The sequence below is a fragment of the Lampris incognitus genome, chromosome 19 (genome assembly GCF_029633865.1).
Source record: "Lampris incognitus isolate fLamInc1 chromosome 19, fLamInc1.hap2, whole genome shotgun sequence".
Taxonomy (NCBI): Eukaryota; Metazoa; Chordata; class Actinopteri; order Lampriformes; family Lampridae; genus Lampris; species Lampris incognitus.
Genome location: NC_079229.1, coordinates 6,747,435 through 6,770,263, shown reverse-complemented (window position 1 = coordinate 6,770,263; position 22,829 = coordinate 6,747,435). Strand labels below are relative to the sequence as shown.

At 48.8% G+C, this 22,829-nt stretch overlaps 1 protein-coding gene across 1 annotated transcript in view; it reads right to left on the bottom strand.

Moving 5' to 3' along the window:
* The window catches only part of flt1 (fms related receptor tyrosine kinase 1), a 64,263-nt gene that overhangs the window by 6,548 nt on the left and 34,886 nt on the right, over nt 1–22,829 (bottom strand). The window contains exons 13-24 of the mRNA XM_056299087.1: nt 10,375–10,671; nt 8,456–8,602; nt 8,213–8,344; nt 6,886–6,992; nt 5,305–5,440; nt 4,720–4,824; nt 4,504–4,617; nt 4,287–4,375; nt 2,726–2,837; nt 2,460–2,557; nt 2,229–2,351; nt 1,674–1,785 (exon numbers count right to left, since the gene is read on the bottom strand). Of these exons, the coding sequence (XP_056155062.1) occupies nt 1,674–1,785; nt 2,229–2,351; nt 2,460–2,557; nt 2,726–2,837; nt 4,287–4,375; nt 4,504–4,617; nt 4,720–4,824; nt 5,305–5,440; nt 6,886–6,992; nt 8,213–8,344; nt 8,456–8,602; nt 10,375–10,671 (1,572 nt within the window). The remainder of the gene's footprint in view (nt 1–1,673; nt 1,786–2,228; nt 2,352–2,459; nt 2,558–2,725; nt 2,838–4,286; nt 4,376–4,503; nt 4,618–4,719; nt 4,825–5,304; nt 5,441–6,885; nt 6,993–8,212; nt 8,345–8,455; nt 8,603–10,374; nt 10,672–22,829) is intronic.

Below are 22,829 nucleotides of genomic sequence, written 5' to 3'. Positions count from 1 at the left end.
TTTCCATGAAAAGTCACACTTATTCACCACCATATGTTGTGAAATGAATAGAAAATAGAGTCAAGACATTGACAAGGTTAGAAATAATGATTTGTATTTGAAATAAGATTTTTTTTACATCAAACTTTGCTTTCGTCAAAGAATCCTCCATTTGCAGCAATTACAGCATTGCAGACCTTTGGCATTCTAGCTGTTAATTTGTTGAGGTAATCTGGAGAAATTGTACCCCACGCTTCCAGAAGCAGCTCCCACAAGTTGGATTGGTTGGATGGGCACTTCTTTGAGCAGATTGAGTTTCTGGAGCATCACATTTGTGGGGTCAATTAAACGCTCAAAATGGCCAGAAAAAGAGAACTTTCATCTGAAACTCGACAGTCTATTCTTGTTCTTAGAAATGAAGGCTATTCCATGCGAGAAATTGCTAAGAAATTGAAGATTTCCTACACCGGTGTGTACTACTCCCTTCAGAGGACAGCACAAACAGGCTCTAACCAGAGTAGAAAAAGAAGTGGGAGGCCGCGTTGCACAACTGAGCAAGAAGATAAGTACATTAGAGTCTCTAGTTTGAGAAACAGACGCCTCACAGGTCCCCAACTGGCATCTTCATTAAATAGTACCTGTTAGAGCCTGTTTGTGCTGTCCTCTGAAGGGAGTAGTACACACCGGTGTAGGAAATCTTCAATTTCTTAGCAATTTCTCGCATGGAATAGCCTTCATTTCTAAGAACAAGAATAGACTGTCGAGTTTCAGATGAAAGTTCTCTTTTTCTGGCCATTTTGAGCGTTTAATTGACCCCACAAATGTGATGCTCCAGAAACTCAATCTGCTCAAAGAAGTGCCCATCCAACCAATCCAACTTGTGGGAGCTGCTTCTGGAAGCGTGGGGTGCAATTTCTCCAGATTACCTCAACAAATTAACAGCTAGAATGCCAAAGGTCTGCAATGCTGTAATTGCTGCAAATGGAGGATTCTTTGACGAAAGCAAAGTTTGATGTAAAAAAAATCTTATTTCAAATACAAATCATTATTTCTAACCTTGTCAATGTCTTGACTCTATTTTCTATTCATTTCACAACATATGGTGGTGAATATGGTGTGACTTTTCATGGAAAACACAAAATTGTTTGGGTGATCCCAAACTTTTGAACGGTAGTGTATGTGTGTGTATATGTATATATATATATGTGTGTGTGTGTATATATATATATATATATATATATATATATATATATATATATATATATATATCGCTCCTTCTCGTGTGTATGCAAAAAGTATCAATCACACAAACAAACAACAATTTGCACTCACACACATGTTGGATATACTGAAGCAATAGCTCAACGACAGGCCATGGTATATTGTGATTATATCAAAGCTATGGGGTGTGAGCTATTGCTTTTATAAAACGGTTACCAGGTATGGCAGTATGAAAGACCGTTGTTATTAACATGTTCATAGAGCATTCATAAAGCATTGTTCTTACAAACAGGCTGCATGCACATAGTGCAGGATGGCTACAACGCAACATACTAGCGTGGTGCTGAATTGTGTAAAGGAATTGGACATCAGTGCCGTTGGCCACGGTTATCATACCATGGCTAACAACAAATCAGATTGCTTGATTTGAGCTATCCGTTTGATAAGCATGTGTGATATGGAGAGCAGTGTACCCAGAGAGAAGATCTCCCACAGTAGGATGCCGTAGGACCACACATCACTCTGGGTGGTGAACACCTTGTCAAATATGGACTCCGGGGACATCCACTTCAGCGGCAGCCGGGCCTGCATGGCCAGACACAGTAAAGGTCAAGGGTCACACGTTATTCACATCAGGAGAAGCTAAAGTTGCACCTGGGGGTATGTAAGGCAGCCTGTTGTTTTTCAGTTACACGATGAGGGCAGTTAAAGTATCCCTGATCGATCATGGGTGTTTCTGTGAGGTGAACTTTTGTGTGTGTATGTGGGGGGGGGGTCCCCCTTTAATATATAAAGAAGTTCATTCGAAATATGGATGTAAAGACTTTCGGGGGGGGGGGTTGATCTCAATATTTCAGAGACAGAAATCTGCTTAAATAACTCTTATCTAGGTTATATAGTCAGGATGAATAACAACGCAACTTCCGAGTTGAACTTGAATAACTTCAAGTCATCGACTGGTAAATGAAAAGCAGGTTTTCGAATGGAAGTCGTCTCCGTTTGGGATGGGAGTGATGATGTGTACTCACGTCTCCCTTGCGGACGTAGTCGGGGTCTTTGTAGACGTCCCTGGCCAGCCCGAAGTCACAGATTTTCACTACTTTGTTCTCCGACAGCAGAATGTTCCTGGCTGCCAGGTCTCGGTGAATGCACTGATGTGGGTACACACGGGCAGAACGCAACAGAAATGATCAGCAGACGCACACACACACACACACACACAAACACACACACACACACAAAGTAGAGATGTGCCAGACCTTGCGAGAGGCCAGAAACTCCATTCCCCGTGCCACCTGGAAACTGAATGAAATCAGATCCTCCATGAGTAAGGGAGAATTGGACTCGCCCAAGGTGCCTGAAGAGAGAGAGAAATACAGAGAGAGAGGGGGGGGGGTCGGATGGATGGATAAACAAGACAACCAAAGGATGGTTGATCCTAATATAGGTGGGTAAGTGAGACAAATGCAGCACCATGAATGATAAAAAAGGGCCTCTGGATCATTTTGATGAGTTACGGTCTTACCCTGCTCACCGTCCGTCTTCTCTTCCATCACATCAGACTGTGAGCTGATGCTGCTCTGGCTGCTGGACACGCTGGCTAGCCTCTTTATCCCTTCATCCTCTCCTCTAAACACCTGAGAGAAAGATGGAAGTGGGGGTGCGGGGTGTATAGGAGGTTCAGAAGATTGAAATAGTTTTTGGGGGGGGGGGTTTCCCCCTTTTTCTTCCCAGTTGTACTTGGCCAATCACCCCGCTCTCTGAGCTATCCTGGTCACTGCTCCACCCCCTCTGCTGATCCGGGGGAGGGCTGCAGACTACCACACGCCTCCTCCCATACATGTGGAGTCACCAGCCGCTTCTTTTCACCTGACAGCGAGGAGTTTCATGTAGCGCGTGGGAGGATCACGCTATCCCCCCCCCCCCAGTTCCCCCTCCCCCCCTGAACAGGCGCCCTGACCGACCAGAGGAGGCGCTAGTGCAGCGACCAGGACACATACCCACATCCGGCCTCCCACCCGCAGACATGGCCAACTGTGTCTGTAGGGATGCCCTACCAAGCTGGAGGTAACACGGGGATTCGAACCAGCGATCCCTGTGTTGGTAGGCAATGGAATAGACCACTGTGCCCAGATCGATATAGTTTGATCAGAAATTGGGATGGGGGGGAAGTATACTGAGAAACTAGTGCAGACAAATACGGTGATTGATGTGAAGAGAATGAGAGAGGCACAAAGAAAGAGTGGTGACCGAGTGAGTGTTGCGTTGCTTTAGACTCGCTCCGTGTGTTGCAGAACTTCGTTCCCGGCGAGTGGCTGTTCAGCAGCACCCAGCGGTGTTTTCATAGCTTTTATGTGACTGCGTGATGGAGTGAACAGTGGAGAAGGTCTGTTTGCACGGACCACATCCAGAACACCGGCCGTGTGCGTGTTTTTTGTGGACGTGGTTTTAATTACTGGATGCACGAGAACAGTGTGAGAGTGACAAAATCACGAACAAACGCACACTTCAGCACTTGGCTGGGTGAGCTATGAAGACCAACACGGGGGCGGTGTTTTCGAGGGGTACCAACGTAGACAAGAAACGGGGCCTCAACACGCTGATAAGCACTCATAGATAACAACTTGGAACTTGGAACAGATTGCAAAAGCAATTTGTTGTGTACACGTGTGATGTTTTTGTGTACTTAGACCAGGGAATGACTGCAGTTCACACTTTAGTGAGCAGGGGAGCTGAATGAAACTTAAAGTGGTTCTACAGATGTGTGCATGTATGTGTGTGTGTGTAGACATGCATACCAGTCTATCTGTGATTATGTGCATATGTGTGAGTGTGTGTGCATTTGAGTGTAAGTATGTTTGTTTTTGTGTTTGTGTGTGTTTGTGCATGCGTGCATGTGTGTGCGCGTGCGTGCATTTTACCAACTATGAGTTAATTCCTTGTGGTCTGCACTTCTGTCTCTTCATTTCTGCGCCAGCGCACGCTTCTGTTTGTTTGTGTGTTTGTGTGTGTACTGTGGGAAACAGCCACCGTGACACTATCTCCCGATCTGTCTCCTGAGTTCTGTGAAACGGCTGTGAACTCACCATGCTGTTAACAAACACATCTCTCTTGCTCTTTAGGTAGGTGGAGAGATTACCATAGCAGCAGTACTCCACAATAACCATAAGTGGACCTGCACATATGGAAGACACAAAGACACACAACGATGGTTGCAAAAGTGCGGAAATGCACACATGCATGTTCTCAAGCAGCTCGTGCACAACACACACACACAAACACAGATGCATGCATACAAAGCACCTCCTGGCTTGGTGCAGGCCCCCAGCAAGTTGACTACGTTCAGATGGTGGCCGATATGGTTGAGGATCTTCAGTTCAGTCATTAGAGCTTTGTGCTCACTGGCTGTAGCCCCATCTGGTGGACATGATACAGTAAACACAAAACACACAAGTGAGGACTTTCTATTCTATTCTCTGTCTATGTAGCAGTCTACGTAGAGGTCTTTCCATCCTGTACCTTTAAGCATCTTAACAGCTACAGTAGTGCAGCCGGTGGAGTTATTTATACCGAAGGCAGACGCCTGCATGACCTTCCCGAAGGCTCCACGACCCAAAGGTTTCTCTATGAGAAAGACAGAGGGGGACAAAAAAAGAGAGCGAGAGAGGAGAAATGGAGTCAGCGGAGGAGAAGGCCGTGTGATGAGGCTGCTTTATTAATCACTGTGCATCACAGATGTGGAATGTTGATGGTAAAGAGGCAGCGGAGGACCTATCCATGTAATTATCGGTGACTTCCAGATGTCAACACGGTCTAAATCCCACCCAGGCCATAGGGGGGGCTGATTAGTTCCCGTAAACAGAGCTTAAGACACCCCCGGTTGATTAGCTGACCACAGACAACACATAACACAGACACAAAGGCTGATTAGTAGAATAGGAGGCACTCCCATAAATAGCTGATAAGACCTATGAGAAAGTTGTCTCATCTCTTCGGCAATCTTAAATACCTCTTTTCTCTTCCCCATTGTTAAGATCTTTATCACATTCCTCCCAATCCTGCCATTTTTGCGCAACCCCTGAGTCTGAAGATGATGCACAGTACCTAAGGTGAGGCGCTCCCTGGCGAACTCCCATTGGTTGGCGTTGTACTGCAGTCTTTCACACTGCTCCCCCGCTGGCCCCTCCCCCGTGTCCAGAATGATTGACAGGTATTCCGATTTGGCACTGGAACCATTGGGCTGGAAAAGAGGGAGAAGGAGCACCATGGACATGACTGCGCTCCCACCATTAAAATGCTGCAACCGTTAAGACATCCAGAGCGTCCCCTCTTCTCTGTTATAGGAGCATCGTTTATCGCTTACAAATAAACACTGCTGGTCTGAATGGTGCATTTTCTTTTAACCGCAGGGACCGCCATCCGACTTGGGGAGGGTGGGCTGTGTAGCAGCATTGTTTAGGGGGTATCTTGTATCTCTGGGACATCACACAAACAGGAAGTTGATAAGTGCTGGTTGATTTTGAGTGATTACGTGTGAGTCACACAAAAGGGGTTTGAATCAGCCTTTCTCGATGAGCCGAAACCTGGTGACATTATGTCGACACGGGACTTTGTAAATCTGCAAATAAGAAGTGCACGTTTGAGAGGATGACACACGTGTCACGCACGGATATGTTTGGTCCCCTGATGTGTGTCTTGATGCATGCTCAGTAATCCAGGTTGAGAGCATCGAAGAAGGTTGAATCAGTCCACCTGGATACTTTGTTTACTGACAGAACACACATTGTATCCAGATGGCCTGACTCAATGCATATGTTGTGGGACTGCTCAGTGATTAGAGAGTTTTGGACACAGGTTATGTCAACGTTGTCAGAGTTATTAGGATCAACAATATTGCCTCATCCCTGCCTTTGTCTGCTCAATGACGATTCGTCTTTGTCTCTCAATTTAAATCAGCGAAGACTACTGCTGGCAGGCGTTACTGCAGCAGAAAAGACCACACTGACACTGTGGTTTAATGCCACACTTCCTTTAACTCAGTGCTGGATGGCATCCTACCACAGCATAGTGTCTCTTGAGTGTACAGCAGCACGACTCAATAGAGCCCAGCCTGCCACTGTGCAGGCATGGTCAGGCATCACTGGGTCCATAAGAGACTACCTTAGAAGAAGGGATCTCCCCCTCCCTGCACCCCTCCACACCCAGCAACATCAGACCTGGAGCAGGCCGGCTTTGGGAGTTAGTAGAAATGGATGGTTGTATATACAATGTGTAGTTTTGTTTTATTGGGGTTTTTTTCCCCTCTTTCTTTTCAGTCCATTATTAGTTGTTTTTCCCTTGGGAATGTCTGTCTCCTACTCTCAGTTACTATGGATATGGTTTTTTTATTCTGTAAATTTTTCCCCTTTATTTCGGTCCTCAAACATTGTTACTAATGTGCTGCCCTGTTGTTGTTGTTGTTGTTTGTGTGTTGTGTCCTGTTTTTAAAAAAATAAAAATTGTTGGTCACAGATGAGCTGAATCAACCTTCTTTGATCCCCTGATTCATGTCCCATTTTTGTCATCCTGACCCATTACGCAAGGCTTCCAACACCCCCCCCCCCACTGTATGAAGTCAAAATTTGAACCGTTTTCCAAAACGTTCATAAGACTTCCTCATTACGCCCCCCCCACACACACACACACCTGTTTGAGCTTGCGTATGACGAGCGTGAGCAGCAGCCAGAGGAGGGCGGTTACCACACAGGTACAGGTCAGGGTGGGGATCTCCAGAGATGATGCCTCTGAAACATCTGCACACACACACACACACACACACACACACACACACACACACGAGAGAGAGAGAGAGAGAGAGAGAGAGAGAGAGAGAGAGAGAGATTGTTTCAATTTCAATGTACAATAAATGACTATTCTCCACCCTTCCAAATGGGGGCGCTATGTTTTCACTGCCCAGCTGCCTGATCCCCATAGTCATAGCAGTCCACCAGCGCTGGGGTGAACACACGCAACACCCATCTTCCTCCTCGCTCAGATCCTCCTCCTCCTCCTCACTGCATGACGGGGACCGTGTGGTAGGAAATCAAAAAGGGAGACAGTTTCCTTCCTGACTGATGAGAACACAACAACACACTGCCCTCCAGGGCCAGGCTGGGAGACGACACCCCAGCGGGGGTCCGAAAACAGTGGCCCTACCCTGCTGCCAACGGATGTGTGTGTGTGTGTGTGTGTGTGTGTGCGTGTTGTGTGTGTGTGTGTACATACACACAGGGTGTTGTGATGCGTCTAGTGCAGCAGTGTGTAGCTGGAGGGAAGGTGCATGTGTTCTTCCAACCCGCTTGTGTCCTTCCTGCCCTTAGCTTGCTGCCGCTGGCTAGCCTCTGTGGCGAATAGGGAAGCGTCCTAGCGTGTAAGCCTTCCCTTGCCAGTACATAGCCTCTCCTTCACCAAGACTCCTGCCAGGCCTCCCCGTGGCCACACGTGGTAACTGGGGTCTTGCGGCCCCAGGCTAACTGGGCAGGGGATCTCGGAGCAGCAGTGGGCCCCAGAGATATGGTGTGCAGGCCCACCCTGGTGGACACGCCCTGGCACCTATCAACCACTGCCCCGCTGCCTTGTGGGTGAGTCTGGGAAGACATAAGGCTAAGGGAGCTCACCCCAACAGAAAAGCAAGCTGTGGCGGCACGCTTCGAGGCGGTTTCCGAAAAACTGGATTTCCGGCAGCCCCCTGCAGTTGTGTGGAGGTGCCGGTCGTCTAGGGATCCCCCTTGCCATCGGAACCATCTCCTCTACAATCAAGTCATGTGGCGTTGGGAGAAGCGCACCCCCCATGCCACTTTAAAAACCATCTCTGCGCAGGTATCTTCTGCTATCTGAGTCCTCAAATGACCCACAAATAGAAGAAGATGGTCATCATCGGGCACGATGGACAACCAGCAAGCAAGCAAGCAAGTGTGCGTGTGTTAAAAGCAGAGACAGATGCACAAAACACTACTGGGTGAGTGATGCTTACTGTTGACCCATATGTAGGCAGAGCTCTCTGCAGAGCCTCTCTCGTTGGACGCCCGGCAGGTATACAGGCCCTGGTCTTCTACTGTGATTCGATCAATATGGAGGTTCCCACCCTCCTGCAGAATGACGATACCTGGTGGTGAAAGGTGGTGGTGGTGGGGGGGGGGGGGGAAATGGTATAAACTTCGAAACCTCAGATTAAAAAAAAAAGCCTTGCACGTTCACGTGTGGCATGATCTCTCACCCGATCCCTGCGAGAGGGGGCGCTCGTTTTTGTACCACGCGATGCTCGGGAGCGGTGTGCCCTGGGCGAGGCAGGTAAGGGTGACGGAGCTGCTTACGTTGACTGAGCAGTCCGTCAGATTCTGGAGAAGAGCGGGTGGCTCCAAAACTGAGGGAGGACATGCAAACACGTACACATGCACCCCCCACACCCCCCCCACACACACACAACCATGCATGTTCAGAACATTTAAGAATAAAGCAGCAGCTAGAACTGCATGTGTACGTGTGTGCAAGATAGAAACAGGGGAAGAGTGTTTGCAGGGAGGACGTGTGAGTTTATAGACAAAGGGAAAGTCTGTGGGAATATGAGTGTGTGTGTAAAAGAGAGATTTTGCACATTCATCGCTTTATGTGGATGTGCTTGTTGTGTGCAACAGGGGGGAATTACAGGAAGACATACAATCATGTTATGTGCATTTGTTATAAGGCAGGGCAGCGACCGTTCTATGAATAGACACAAATTAGTCACTTCTGCTTTTCCTTCTCGAGTCAAAAGCCGCCCTGTTGTCTCCTGCCGCCCGCTGCAGCAGCGTCTCTGACTCAGGCAGTGGCACGAGGCGGTTTGGACGTATTTCTGCTGTGGACAGCCTCTGTCTTCTAAGCGTTAGTCATCTCAGCGACTGAGTTTGGGGCCCCTTAGTCGAATTGATATCCTGCCATACAAGAGCATTTCCTAGAAGACTCAGCAGTGCAGGGCAATATTTCATCATCCAGGCTGTTATTAGCCTGTGAGTGGTCCCAATATGAGTCACGATCCATGTTCCAGCTTCCCGCTGACTCACCACAAATACTCTGTGTTTACACCGAACGACCCCCTTAATCCCTCTCTGTCTCTGTCTCTGTCTCTGTCTCTTGCTTGCTCTCACCCGCTCCCTTTCTCTTGCCCCCCCCCATCTCGATCGATCAAAATGTCTTGACTTCAACACCCCCCCTCTCTCCATCGTCCTCTTTTTCTCCCCTTATCTCCACTACCTCTCTAGTAGTAAATTCCCTGTGGGGGTGCTGGTGGAGGAAGTCTCCGTGTGGAGCTGCGATTGTATGGAGAACAGCCATAAACGACATGAAGAAAAAGTCACTTAAGCAAGGCGACTGATTGTTGTTTCCCCTACCCCCCCCCCCCCGACAACAATTGATGATTGTCGGCGGGGCCTGGGGCCTGACAGTGTCTGATTGGCTGATTGTTCCTCTAGCCCTGTGTTGGGGCCTGTAAATGTGGCATTGTGGGAAGTGCCATTGTGCGCTCTTCCTCCAGACAAGAGCTCATTCCCACGTGAAAGAGGTGCTGAGCTAAACTGCAAGAGCATAGGCAGGGTGGGGCCCCAGGAAGCCCAGGGACCCACTTCTCAAGAAGTGAGAGACTACGCATCTGTTTGTAAGCACATACAGTGTCGTAACACTAAGTGTGTGTGTGTGTGTTTGTGTGTGTGTGCGTGCGCATAGGAGGGGTTGGGGGTAGGAGAGGAGAAGTTGACTTGTTTAAGGAGAGAATGTCGTAAGGTTAGGAAACTGATGAGATAAGTTGTACATTTAGTCATGAATGACCGCTTGATGGGATTTCAAGCAGAAAAACAAATTTCAGGAACAGCCTGTGAGGGATGGGTGTGTGTGTGTGTGTGTGTGTGTGTGTGTGTGTGTGTGTGTGTGTGTGTGTGTGTGTGTGTGTGCGTGTGTGTGTGTGTGTTGTGCTCGTTTCCTGCCTATGTGTGCATACGTATGAGCACATTGACCGTAATACTGACTACAATAATGCCTTATTATCATGATCGTTCTCGATGACCACGAGGAGGAAGAAGGAGAAGGAGGAGGCGGTAGAGGGGAGGCATGAGCGCAGTCATCTTAGAAACGACTGGAACGGTTAAAAATAAAGTTGTAACTCACCTTTGACCACCACCCGCTTATCCAGGTGTGTCATGTGTCCTGTGAGCAGGTGACGGGCATAGCAACGGTAGGCTCCGGCGTCGCTGGCTGTCAGGTTGCTAAGCGACAGGGTCAGGGAATGGGAGAACTCCCCTGGTGTGAGCTGACTGTTCAGGGCTGCTCTGCGAGATGGGCTGTCGCTCATGTGTTGCCACGACAACGCTGCATACAGGTACTTATTGGCCGTGCAGGTGAGCTGGAGGTCCCCGCCCTCTCTAGGCTCCTCCCCCTGGCTCACACTGAAGCCTCCCGGGACATCTGAGTAAAACATATGAATGACAAAGCGAGCAAGAGACAAGGACAGACGTAGGAGGAGGAGGAAGAGGAGGAAAAGACCAAAAGGAAAAAGAGGGGAGTAAAAAGAGAGAGAGATGCCTTCAGGCCCAGAAATGGAGGGAGCAGGACTTGCAGTTGCAGCAAAATGAAAACACTAACATATTCTAACATCACTTATTAATTGAGCGGTCATTAACTTTGCACTATCTCTCTCTATTGGAAAAAAAGTATAAAAGGTAAAATTCAGTTTTGTATTTTTCTCTTTCTGAAAGAGCTAGTTCAGCTTTTCTTTCAGCCAATCTTTCTTTCTGATACTCATGATGTCATCAGACACACTCGTTCCACATACAGCCAATCAGATCAAATCATCAAACTATGAAGCCCCGCCCACCCCCGCCGCCAACCCTGGCTTGTACTGTCACTCAAAGGTCCACTCCTCAATATTAATGAGGACTAGACCACTCCCTCACAGTCCTTGAGACGATTGAGAACGAGCACCGAAAAAGGTCCGGATGCAAATAAAAAATGTTGCTGAATGTTTGGTCACGCCGTGTTCGAGGCTTTTAGACATGGGAAGTTCATTCTGACGACCGGTTCTGGTCCTACTTTAAGATCCAAAACATCAAGTCCCTACCTCCACGAGTAGCCCATTTCCTTTTTAACGGATCACCCCAACCGACCGTTCAACATGTGAATGTGGATCCTGCCATAACGCCGTAAACTTAACCTTCAGGGGTTGGATCCATCGCCATTAAGCGAGCGCTAACAGCAACCCGCCACTTTGATGACGATGTTGAATGGCTATTGTGGGGAAAAGGAGTTAGTGGAAAACAGTGAAAAGGCCTTTTATTTACTTTAGCCATTTGAAACTTCCCGTGGAAACGGCTCGAGGGTTTCCTGATGGCAGATAGTGTTTATCTTTCCCGAACACCCCAGGCCTCCCGAAATAAAGAGGGCCCGCCAGTCCAAGGAAGTGCACCGCACGGGGAAGTGGAACGATAAGAGCCCCAGGTTCCTGTCTCGTTCTTGCTCACACACTTGTGGTTGTGTGCACGAGCGGGTGCCGGTGCACAGGTGCATGCACACACACATGCACACACATGCACACACACACACACATGCACACACATGCACACACACACACACTTCACTGGATACCAGGTAACAAAACCACCCACCACCCCACACCGCACACCCACATGCACACGTACACTTTTTAACTACAACTAACATTTAATATATGATATATTGAATATATAAATGGTATGATTAACACCTCTTACTGATTAACACCTCTTACTGATTAACACCTCTTACTGACAAGCACTTTCCCTTTTTGAAAATGGTAAAGTGGTCATTGGGACACGTGTCTAAAGAGGTGAACAGTGCTACAATATGGAACATACAGTGGTGTGAAAAAGTGTTTGCCCCCTTCCTGATTTCTTATTTTTTTGCATGTTTGTCACACTTAAATGTTTCAGATCATCAAACTGATTTAAATATTAGACAAAGATAACACAAGTAAACACAAAATGCAGTTTTTTAATGAAGGATTTTATTATTAAGGGAAAAGAAAAATCCAAACCTACATGGCCCTGTGTGAAAAAGTGATTGCCCCCCCCCCTGTTAAAACATAAATTAAGTGTGGTTCATCACATCTTTGGAAAGCTGAGTTCAATTTCTCTAGCCACACCCAGGCCTGGTTACTGCCACACCTCTTCTCAATCAAGAAATCTCTTTAAAAGGACCCGCCTGACAAAGTGAAGTAGACCAAAAGATCCTCAAAAACTAGATATCATGCTGCGATCCAAAGAAATTCAGGAACAAATGAGAAACAAAGTAATTGAAATCTATCAGTCTGGAAAAGGTTATAAAGCCATTTCTAAAGCTGTGGGACTCCAGCGAACCACAGTGAGAGCCATTATCCACAAATGGTGAAAACATGGAACAGTGGTGAACCTTCCCAGGAGTGGCCGGCCAACCAAAATTACCCCAAGAGCGCAGCGACGACTCATCCAAGAGGTCACAAAAGACCCCACAACAACATCCAAAGAACTGCAGGCCTCACTTGCCTTAGTTAAGGTCAGTGTCCATGACTCCACCATAAGAAAGAAACTGGGCAAATATGGCCTGCATGGCAGAGTTCCAAGACGAAAACCACTGCTGAGCAAAAAGAACATAAAGGCTCATCTCAGTTTTGCCAGAAAACATCTTGATGATCCCCAAGACTTTTGGGAAAATATTCTGTGGACTGACGAGACAAAAGTTGAACTTTTTGGAAGGTGTGTGTCCCATTACATCTGGCGTAAAAGTAACACAACATTTCAGAAAAGGAACATCATACCAACAGTAAAATATGGTGGTGGTCGTGTGATGGTCTGGGGCTGTTTTGCTGCTTCAGGACCTGGAAGACTTGCTGTGGTAAATGGAACCATGAATTCTGCCGTCTACCAAAAAATCCTGAAGGAGAATGTCCGGCCATCTGTTCGTGACCTCAAGCTGAAGCGCACTTGGGTTCTGCAGCAGGACAATGATCCAAAACACACCAGCAAGTCCACCTCTGAATGGCTTAAGAAAAAGAAAATGAAGACTTCGGAGTGGCCTAGTCAAAGTCCTGACCTGAATCCGATTGAGATGCTGTGGCATGACCTTAAAAAGGCGGTTCATGCTCGAAAACCCTCCAATATGGCTGAATTACAACAATTCTGCAAAGATGAGTGGGCCAAAATTCCTCCACAGCGCTGTGAAAGACTCATTGCCAGTTATCGCAAATGCTTGATTGCAGTTGTTGCTGCGAAGGGTGGCCCAACCAGTTATTAGCTTTAGGGGGCAATCACTTTTTCACACAGGACCATGTAGCTTTGGATGTTGTTTCCCCCTTAATAATAAAGACCTTCATTTAAAAACTGCATTTTGTGTTTACTTGTGTTATCTTTGTCTAATATTTAAATTTGTTTGATGATCTGAAACATTTAAGTGTGACAAACATGCAAAAAAATAAGAAATCAGGAAGGGGGCAAACACTTTTTCACACCACTGTATATATTTGATCATCTTTTTGTATTTTGTGATTTAAAGTGCCTGTCTTGTCTGTAGCGAGACCCATCCGGAGGTGGAACATTTACGTTTCCAAAACATTACTCGTGCCAGGTATTGGGGTGAAAAACACATCGTTTCACAATTAACAATGTCATCCGCAGTATAAATGTGTACAGTAGTCATACTGCAGTGTGACAACTGCAGACAAACTGGACCCGTCAGTCATGTTAGAGTAAAGCTTATTGCTTGATAGAAAACGAAGTCGAGCCTAACAGAGGCCTACACCCTGGCTTAACGACGAGACACGTGCTCTTAAGCTGGCCTGCAGGAGGCTGGAGCGTAAAGGATGAAAAACAAAACTGGAAGTTTTTTTCACCTATCTTGGCACGAGTGTTTATTGAAATACAAGTGTACATCACCCGCTGCGAAAGCAGCGTAGCTCTCCCACTTAATCAATATTAATGAACATAACCCCAGGTTTCACTTTGACACTGTATCTAAACTTACTAAAAAGCGGCCGTCTATCAGCTGCCCACCCTTCATGGCTCATGAGTTTCTAGACTTTTTCCGCAATGAGGTTGATGAGATCATCAACAAAATTAGTTCTTCAACTCCAGCTACTCCTGCAGACCCTGTCTTACCAAATTCATATTTATACAATGAGTCACTGGTGGTACCTTTTATTACAGCCGTGGAGGCCATCTCTCTCGATACTTCGACTGAGCTCGTATCAGCTTCTAAACCAAATACTTGGGCCTTTCCAGGGAACGACTAGAAATTGTTAATTCATCACTCACCACTGGCACTGTTCCTAGCAGTTTTAAGACAGCCGTGGTGGAACCTCTACTTAAGAAACCGCACCTTGATCACTATCGACCAGTCTCTAATCTTCCGTTCTTTTCTAAAGTATGAGAGAGTTGAGAGAGAGTTGTGTATAAACAACTTTCGACCCGTATAGAGGAAAACTATCTATATGAACCTTTTCCGTTTGCTTTCAGGGCCCTGTCACTCCACCGAAACTGCTCTGACCGGAGTGGTGAACAATCTCCTACCACAGGGGTTTTCGAAGTGCAGGAAAAGGGCCTCCCCCTCAGAGAACATAAAAACAGCTGCGCCCCCCCCCCCTCCCAATCATTATTGCTATTATTACTAATATTGTTGTTGCTATAACGCATGTTCCACTCAGGTATAAAAACGGGTTTCAACAATAAATGATGTATCTTTGGAGATGATCTTTGATTTTTTTAAACATCTTTTTCAAATATTTTTAAACGTCTTTATCTTTATGTTTTAAGCATCTTTTTGAACGTCGTTTTCAAACATTCTCAAACGTTTCAAACATCTTTATCTTTTTAAAGTGGGGTTTACCTGCCTTAGCTATGCGCCACGCCACTCGGTACGATGCTTCCGGTTGCCATGGTAGCGTTACTTCTCCTGTCTCCGTCTTCCGGCCACCTTCGCCGGAAGTTACAGGGGAACCGGATTTATTCGGGATGCGGGGCGGAAGTTCGCTGGCGCTGCCCGTCACCGCCCGGCGCTAGCTAGCTAAACTCCGTCAACGCAGCTAAACAGTTCACTTCGTCTGAAAATGGCGAGGACGCCGTCTTCTCTCTTCGGGAACACATTTAATCCTTCTTCACAGCTGCACACAACGTTGACATGGGTCCAATATATCACAGTTCTTAGTAGTAATATCTCCTTTCGCTCGCGCGCAGCTCCCGCTACCGTTCGCGCCACACAACAACTTCCTCATTCGCCCCCTCCCTACCAACCAATCAGAGTCCGACCCCAGATCTTGCTCTTAAAGCGGTAAACCCTTATTTACCAACAGTACTGTAAACCAGTGTTTCTCAACCGGGGGGTCCGCGGACCCCTAGTGGTCCGTGGTGTAATTGCAAGGGGTCCGTGAAAATAAAATATCTTAAAAAAAAAGATCCTATGGCATTTATAGAAATAGGATTATTTTACTCAGATGTGACTGAGACCTTTATCTACCTAAACTATAAAGGGTAACAGGACTTTTTTCTCTAATTACATCTGTTTCACAAGTGTCATTTATTGTATTTTAATAAGAGATCTCGCTCCCGTTTGCATTGTTAAAAGTTACTGCATAAAAATTCTGTTTTGTTACATATATCTGAAAGTTACTGCATAAAAATTCTGTTTTGTTACATATATCTGAAAGTTACTGCATAAAAATTCTGTTTTGTTACATAGATCTGAAAGTTACTGAATACATATTCTGTTTTGTTACATATATCTGAAAGTTACTGCATAAGAATTCTGTTTTGTTAACTATATCTAAGTTACAACTGAAAGCTCTTATTTTTGCCCCAAAGAGTGAATAAATGCTATAATGCAATTTAAAATGCAGTTTCTACTGTTTCTATCAAATTGCAACCCCCCCTCCCCCAAGATCAGGTGGAGGGGTCCTCAGGGTAGATCAAAAATACGCAGGGGGTCCAGGACCCCAGAAAGGTTGAGAACCACTGCTGTAAACTACTAATAAGACACGTTAGCCCCCTAGCTGACGGGTCTGACCCTTTAGCCGAGCGGTTAGTGACGTCGCCTTGGGGTGCGGTACACCTCGTATCGAATCCCGCAGCGGGCAACAAAGTAACCGGTTACAGTAGTTACGGTGCTAAATGTGTCAATGGCTTTCTTCTGTGACCGCAATTCCTTTAGCTTCCTATCAAACAACTCCTGTGGCTTGGTCACCAAACCTGGGTGTTTGGTATCAATATGACGCCGGAGTTTACACGGTCTCATGCTGTCGCTAGCTAGCACCTCTTGGCAGATAACACACTGCGGCAGTGTCCTGAAAATCCAGACTTTAAATAATCATGGTCCTACTCCCTCCGTGTTCTGCTTGCCCCAGACGCTGTCTCCTTTCTCACTGTAGGTAACGTTACTAAAAATCCACCCATTTTGCTCCAAGCATTGCTGAAGTTAGCTAAATTTAGCTAACTTTTAGCTAACGGTTACTTTTTCTTCACGTTTTTTTTCTCTCACGCTGCGCCTCCCCTGAAGCTCTCTGGCGCCCCCCCCCCCCCCCAGGGGAGGCGCGCCTCACACATTGAAAACCCCTGTTCTACTAGCTATGGACTCTGATCTGCTTCTGCTACTGGACCTCAGTGCATCCTTTGACACCATTGATCCCTGTATATTATTACATAGAATAAATTGTAATTTTGGTGCCTCTGGCTTGAAAGTTAAATTAAGTTTCCTTTGTTAATCCCCTTGGGGGAATTAAGTTACTGCAAACTAACCCATCCTAGCAGTGATCTGTGTAGCCAGGAGCAGTGGGCTGCCGCCTTCATGTTGCGCCTGGGGACCAGCTCCAGTTCTTTTCCCATTGCCTTGGTCAGGGGCACAGACAGGAGTATAAACCCTAGCATGCATGTTTCTTTTTGATGGTGGGGGAAACCAGAGCACCCGGAGAAACCCCGCCACAGACATGGGGAGAACGTGCAAACTCCACACAGAGGACGACCTGGGATGACCCCCGAGGTTGCACAACCCCAGGGTTTGAAGCCAGGACATTCTTACTGTGAGGCCACAGCGCTAACCACTGGGCCACCATGGCAGCTTAGCTCGCTCTTGGCTTAAGTCTTATTTATCTGGAAGAATCTGAATCAGAATCACTTTGTCATTTCATTTCATGCACATGTGTACAAAAAATGAAATGAAACATCGTTTCCCCCAGCCCACAGCAGTGCAACACAAAGACAAAAACACATATCCAAAAACTGCAAGAACTACAACAACACATATCCAAACTAACACATATATGTAAAATAAAAATAAAAAATCACTGTCCAGGAGAACCAACACCAGCCAGGATGACTGTTGGAACTGCCGGTCTGCATGGGTTAGCAGTTAGCTTAGCTTGCCCTGCTTCCGCATCCTGTCAGACCGCCTTCGATGTTTCCTCTTCGGGCGCAGCTCTGGTCACAGGGCCGTGGTCCTTGAGCCCACAGGGTACAGCAGACCAAGCTCCCTCAGCCAATCCAACGCTAGCTCTCCCAGAAAGACACCTTCAACACACCTCCCCGCACTCCACACGACACTAAAAACACAGTCAAGGTTAGGCAAGGCTGCCACCAGACCACCCTCGGTGTTATCAAAACTGCCGGTCTGCATGGGCTAGCAGTTAGTTTAGCCTGCCCTGCTTCTGCGTCCTGTCAGACTGCTCTCGGTATAACCTCTTCGGGCACAGCTCCAAGCAGGGCCATCATTCTTGGGCCCACAGGACGCAGCAGACCAAGCTCTCCCAGCTGATCAAGTGCCAGCTCTCCCAGCCATCAAACGAAGACAAACTTAGACGCAGACGTGGACAAAGACACTGCATGGACGGTACTGGGTGAGGCCACCGCAAATGTGAATTCGTGCCGCCATCTTCCCACACCGGTACTACTGGGTGAGGCCACTGCAAACGGGAATTTGTGCTGCCATCTTCCCACACCGGAGGCGGAAGAACACATTGTGTCAGCTATAATAATATTACATCAAAATTCTCTGACGTTAAATATGGTGTACTTCAGGGCTTGGTTCTTGGCCCTCTACCGTTCTCTCTTTATATTTCACCTCTTGGTCAAATTATACACAGTCATGGAATACATTTACATTGGTATGCTGATGATACCCAGCTATATGTGCTATAAGGGCTAATGATCATACTCAAATGACTAATTTAGAGGCCTGTGAAAAACTGGATATCACCAAATTTCTTGTTTTTAAATTCAGATAAAACCGAGATGCTGGTTGTTAGGCGTGCTAGACACAGACACCAATTTGATTGAGTAACAATAACAATCGACAACTCTGGGATTTCACAAAGTGTGGCAACCAAAAATTTTGTTGTTACATTTGATCCCAGCCTTTCCTTTGATAAGCACCAAGACTTCCTTTTTCACTTGCGTAACAGCTAAAATTTTCTTTCCTCTCCCTGGCTGACGCAGAGACTCTAATAGAGGCGTTTGTTTCATCTGGACTTGATTACTGTGACATTCTGTTCTCAGGTCTGCCGCATGCTAGTACTAATAGTCTTCAGATCGTTCAAAATGCTGCAGCTAGAATTGTGACTAAAACTAGAAAATTTGACCACATTACACCAATTCTTGCCTCCCTTCATTGGCTTCCTATCCAGGTTAGATTTCAGACTTCAAGGGGCTTCTGCTGACTTATAAAATCCTAGATGGGCTTGCCCCATCATACCTGTCTGATCTCCTTAAACCTTATATTCCATCTTGAGCTCTCCGCTCTCAAAATACAGGGCTCCTGTGTGGACCCAAAGTTAAAAAGAAGCCAGCTGGTGGCAGCAGGGCCTTTTCCTGTCAGCCCCATTCTTGTGGAATAACCTGCCTGCCGCCGTCAGACAATCCGAATCTGTTGAGTCCTTTAAATCTTAACTTAAAACTCATCTTTTTGCCTTAGCCTATAATTATCCATCCACCCACCAATTATCCAAACCACTTATCCTGCTCTCAGGGTCGCGGGGATGCTGGAGCCTATCCCAGCAGCCACTGGGTGGCAGGCGGGGAGACACCCTGGACAGGCCGCCAGTCCATCACAGAGCCTATTAATTAGTTGCCTTGAAATTAAGTACTTGGCGGGTCCGTTTCTGTCTCAGTGAATTTACCAAGCACTGCTCTGCTGATGAGCTTATAGAGTGTAGATTATTGACTATTGCAAACTGTTCTCTCGCATGTCTTTTCTCTCTCTGAATGATGTCTCCTCCTTTCTCTTCTTCCGTGGATGACGTGATGTTAGTCTCTCTCGTGTGCACATGTGGTCCGTCCTCCTCCCAGGTCTCCATGGTGACGGTGGTCGCCACGTGGACACTACTTGGCATCCCCCTTATCACATTTTTTTATATATATCTTATAAACCCATATCATTTTGTCATCCTGTTTCAATGTTATACCCTTCTTTCACTTGGAGGTGTGCTTAATGTCTTCCCTTGTCTCGTCTCCCGTGTGTGTGAACGGTGTGGTGTGAGTCTCCCCTGTGCAGTGTATGTGTGGTCGGTCCTTCTGTCAGGTCTACGTGGTGACGGCGGTCGTGTGGCTCGGGTCCTGGGCTGTTCTGGTGACATCTGGACACTGCTTAGCATCCTCTTCATATATCTTCCATTGTAATCCTCTCATCCTCTTTCTGTAAGTTGTGTAAACACAACATCCGTCGCACGTCTGTCCATCTTGGGGGAGAGATCCCTCCTCCGTTGCTCTCCCCCCGAGGTTTCTTCCTATTTTTTCTCCCCGTTGAAGGTTTTTTTTTTTTTTTTTAGGGAGTTGCTCCTTATCCGACGCGAGGGTCAAAGGACAGGATGCTGTATTGCTGTAACGTCCGCTGAAGCAAATTTGTAATTTTTTGATAATGGGCCACACAAATGAAATTGGCTTGGCTTGACAAGGTCACCTTATTTATGACTACTTCTGAAGAGGAATATGCCAGCACATCTGACAAACCGCATAATGAATCTGATTTAATTGCTTCTTGGACAGCTTCCCCGTCTCTCCTCTGAAATCACCGTTATCAGCGCTGGCGTCATACATTCTTTGGCCAATGGAGCTTTGAAAGTTGAACCTGCATGTGTCTGAGGGAAATATTGAGCTCCTTCTTATTCTCATTGCATTACATATCGCAACCTCCCCCCACCCCCAAATATTGCAATGTTGATTTTTTTTTCTTCAATAATTTGCAGCTCTATCGGGTATCAGACTTTATGTGACAAGTTGCATTTTACCTGCACAAATCTGTATGACCAGCTTAGTGACGTGATACTGACTGACGGGGGTGCTGGTGCACATGGAGCTGAACTCCGCTACCCCCAGCTTTGCACACAGTCACGAGCTCCGTCACGAATGAACATCACACTCTTTAATCCCCGGTGGTGCCTATCTGCCACCCCACCCAGCCAGGGCTCCTGAACATGGCGTCAGGACTTTCCCCTCCCAGTTAGTGCAGCAGTGATCAAGTCACCCCCACCTTTCAGCTGAGCCCCCATTTCATCTGCTTGCTCATGTCCCAGTCATCCTCAGCTTGGAGCATCCACCCGGCCGTTATCCAAACCGCTTATCCTGCTCAGGGTCGCGGGGATGCTGGAGCCTATCCCAGCAGTCATTGGGCCATCACAGGGCCGTCACAGGGCCGTCACAGGGCCACCACAGGGCCGTCACAGGGCCGTCACAGGGCCGTCACAGGGCCGTCACAGGGCCGTCACAGGGCCGTCACAGGGCCAGCACAGGGCCGTCACAGGGCCGTCACAGGGCCACCACAGGGCCGTCACAGGGCCGTCACAGGGCCACCACAGGGCCGTCACAGGGCCGTCACAGGGCCGTCACAGGGCCGTCACAGGGCCACCACAGGGCCGTCACAGGGCCACCACAGGGCCGTCACAGGGCCGTCACAGGGCCGTCACAGGGCCGTCACAGGGCCGTCACAGGGCCGTCACAGGGCCGTCACAGGGCCATCACAGGGCCGTCACAGGGCCATCACAGGGCCGTCACAGGGCCATCACGTCACAGGGCCATCACAGGGCCATCACAGGGCCATCACAGGGCCGTCACAGGGCCATCACAGGGCCGTCACAGGGCCGTCACAGGGCCATCACAGGGCCATCACAGGGCCGTCACAGGGCCATCACAGGGCCATAACAGGGCCATCACAGGGCCGTCACAGGGCCACCACAGGGCCGTCACAGGGCCATCACAGGGCCATCACAGGGCCGTCACAGGGCCGTCACAGGGCCGTCACAGGGCCGTCACAGGGCCGTCACAGGGCCGTCACAGGGCCGTCACAAGGCCGTCACAGGGCCGTCACAGGGCCGTCACAGGGCCGTCACAAGGCCATCACAGGGCCAGCACAGGGCCATCACAGGACCATCACAGGGCCGTCACAAGGCCGTCACAGGGCCGTCGCAGGGCCGTCACAGGGCCACCGCAGGGCCGTCACAAGGCCGTCACAGGGCCGTCACAGGGCCGTCACAGGGCCGTCACAGGGCCGTCACAAGGCCGTCACAGGGCCGTCACAGGGCCGTCACAGGGCCGTCACAAGGCCGTCACAGGGCCGTCACAGGACCGTCACAGGGCCGTCACAGGGCCATCACAGGGCCGTCACAGGGCCGTCACAGGGCCGTCACAAGGCCGTCACAGGGCCGTCACAGGGCCGTCACAGGGCCGTCACAGGGCCGTCACAGGGCCATCACAGGGCCACCACAGGGCCATCACAGGGCCACCACAGGGCCATCACAGGGCCACCAAAGGGCCATCACAGGGCCGTCACAGGGCCGTCACAGGGCCGTCACAGGGCCGTCACAGGGCCGTCACAGGGCCGTCACAGGGCCGTCACAGGGCCGTCACAAGGCCGTCACAGGGCCGTCACAGGGCCATCACAGGGCCGTCACAGGGCCGTCACAGGGCCGTCACAGGGCCGTCACAGGGCCGTCACAGGGCCGTCACAGGGCCGTCACAGGGCCGTCACAGGGCCGTCACAGGGCCTTCACAGGGCCGTCACAGGGCCGTCACAAGGCCGTCACAGGGCCAGCACAGGGCCATCACAGGACCATCACAGGGCCGTCACAAGGCCGTCACAGGGCCATCACAGGGCCGTCACAGGGCCGTCACAGGGCCGTCACAGGGCCGTCACAGGGCCGTCACAGGGCCGTCACAAGGCCGTCACAGGGCCGTCACAGGGCCGTCACAGGGCCGTCACAGGGCCGTCACAGGGCCGTCACAGGGCCGTCACAGGGCCGTCTCAGGGCCATCACAGGGCCATCACAGGGCCGTCACAGGGCCGTCACAAGGCCATCACAGGGCCATCACAGGGCCATCACAGGGCCATCACAGGGCCGTCACAGGGCCATCACAGGGCCGTCACAGGGCCGTCATAGGGCCGTCACAAGGCCGTCACATGGCCACCACAGGGCCATCACAGGGCCGTCACAGGGCCGTCACAGGGCCATCACAGGGCCATCACAGGGCCATCACAGGGCCGTCACAGGGCCGTCACAAGGCCATCACAGGGCCATCACAGGGCCATCACAGGGCCATCACAAGGCCATCACAGGGCCGTCACAGGGCCGTCATAGGGCCGTCACA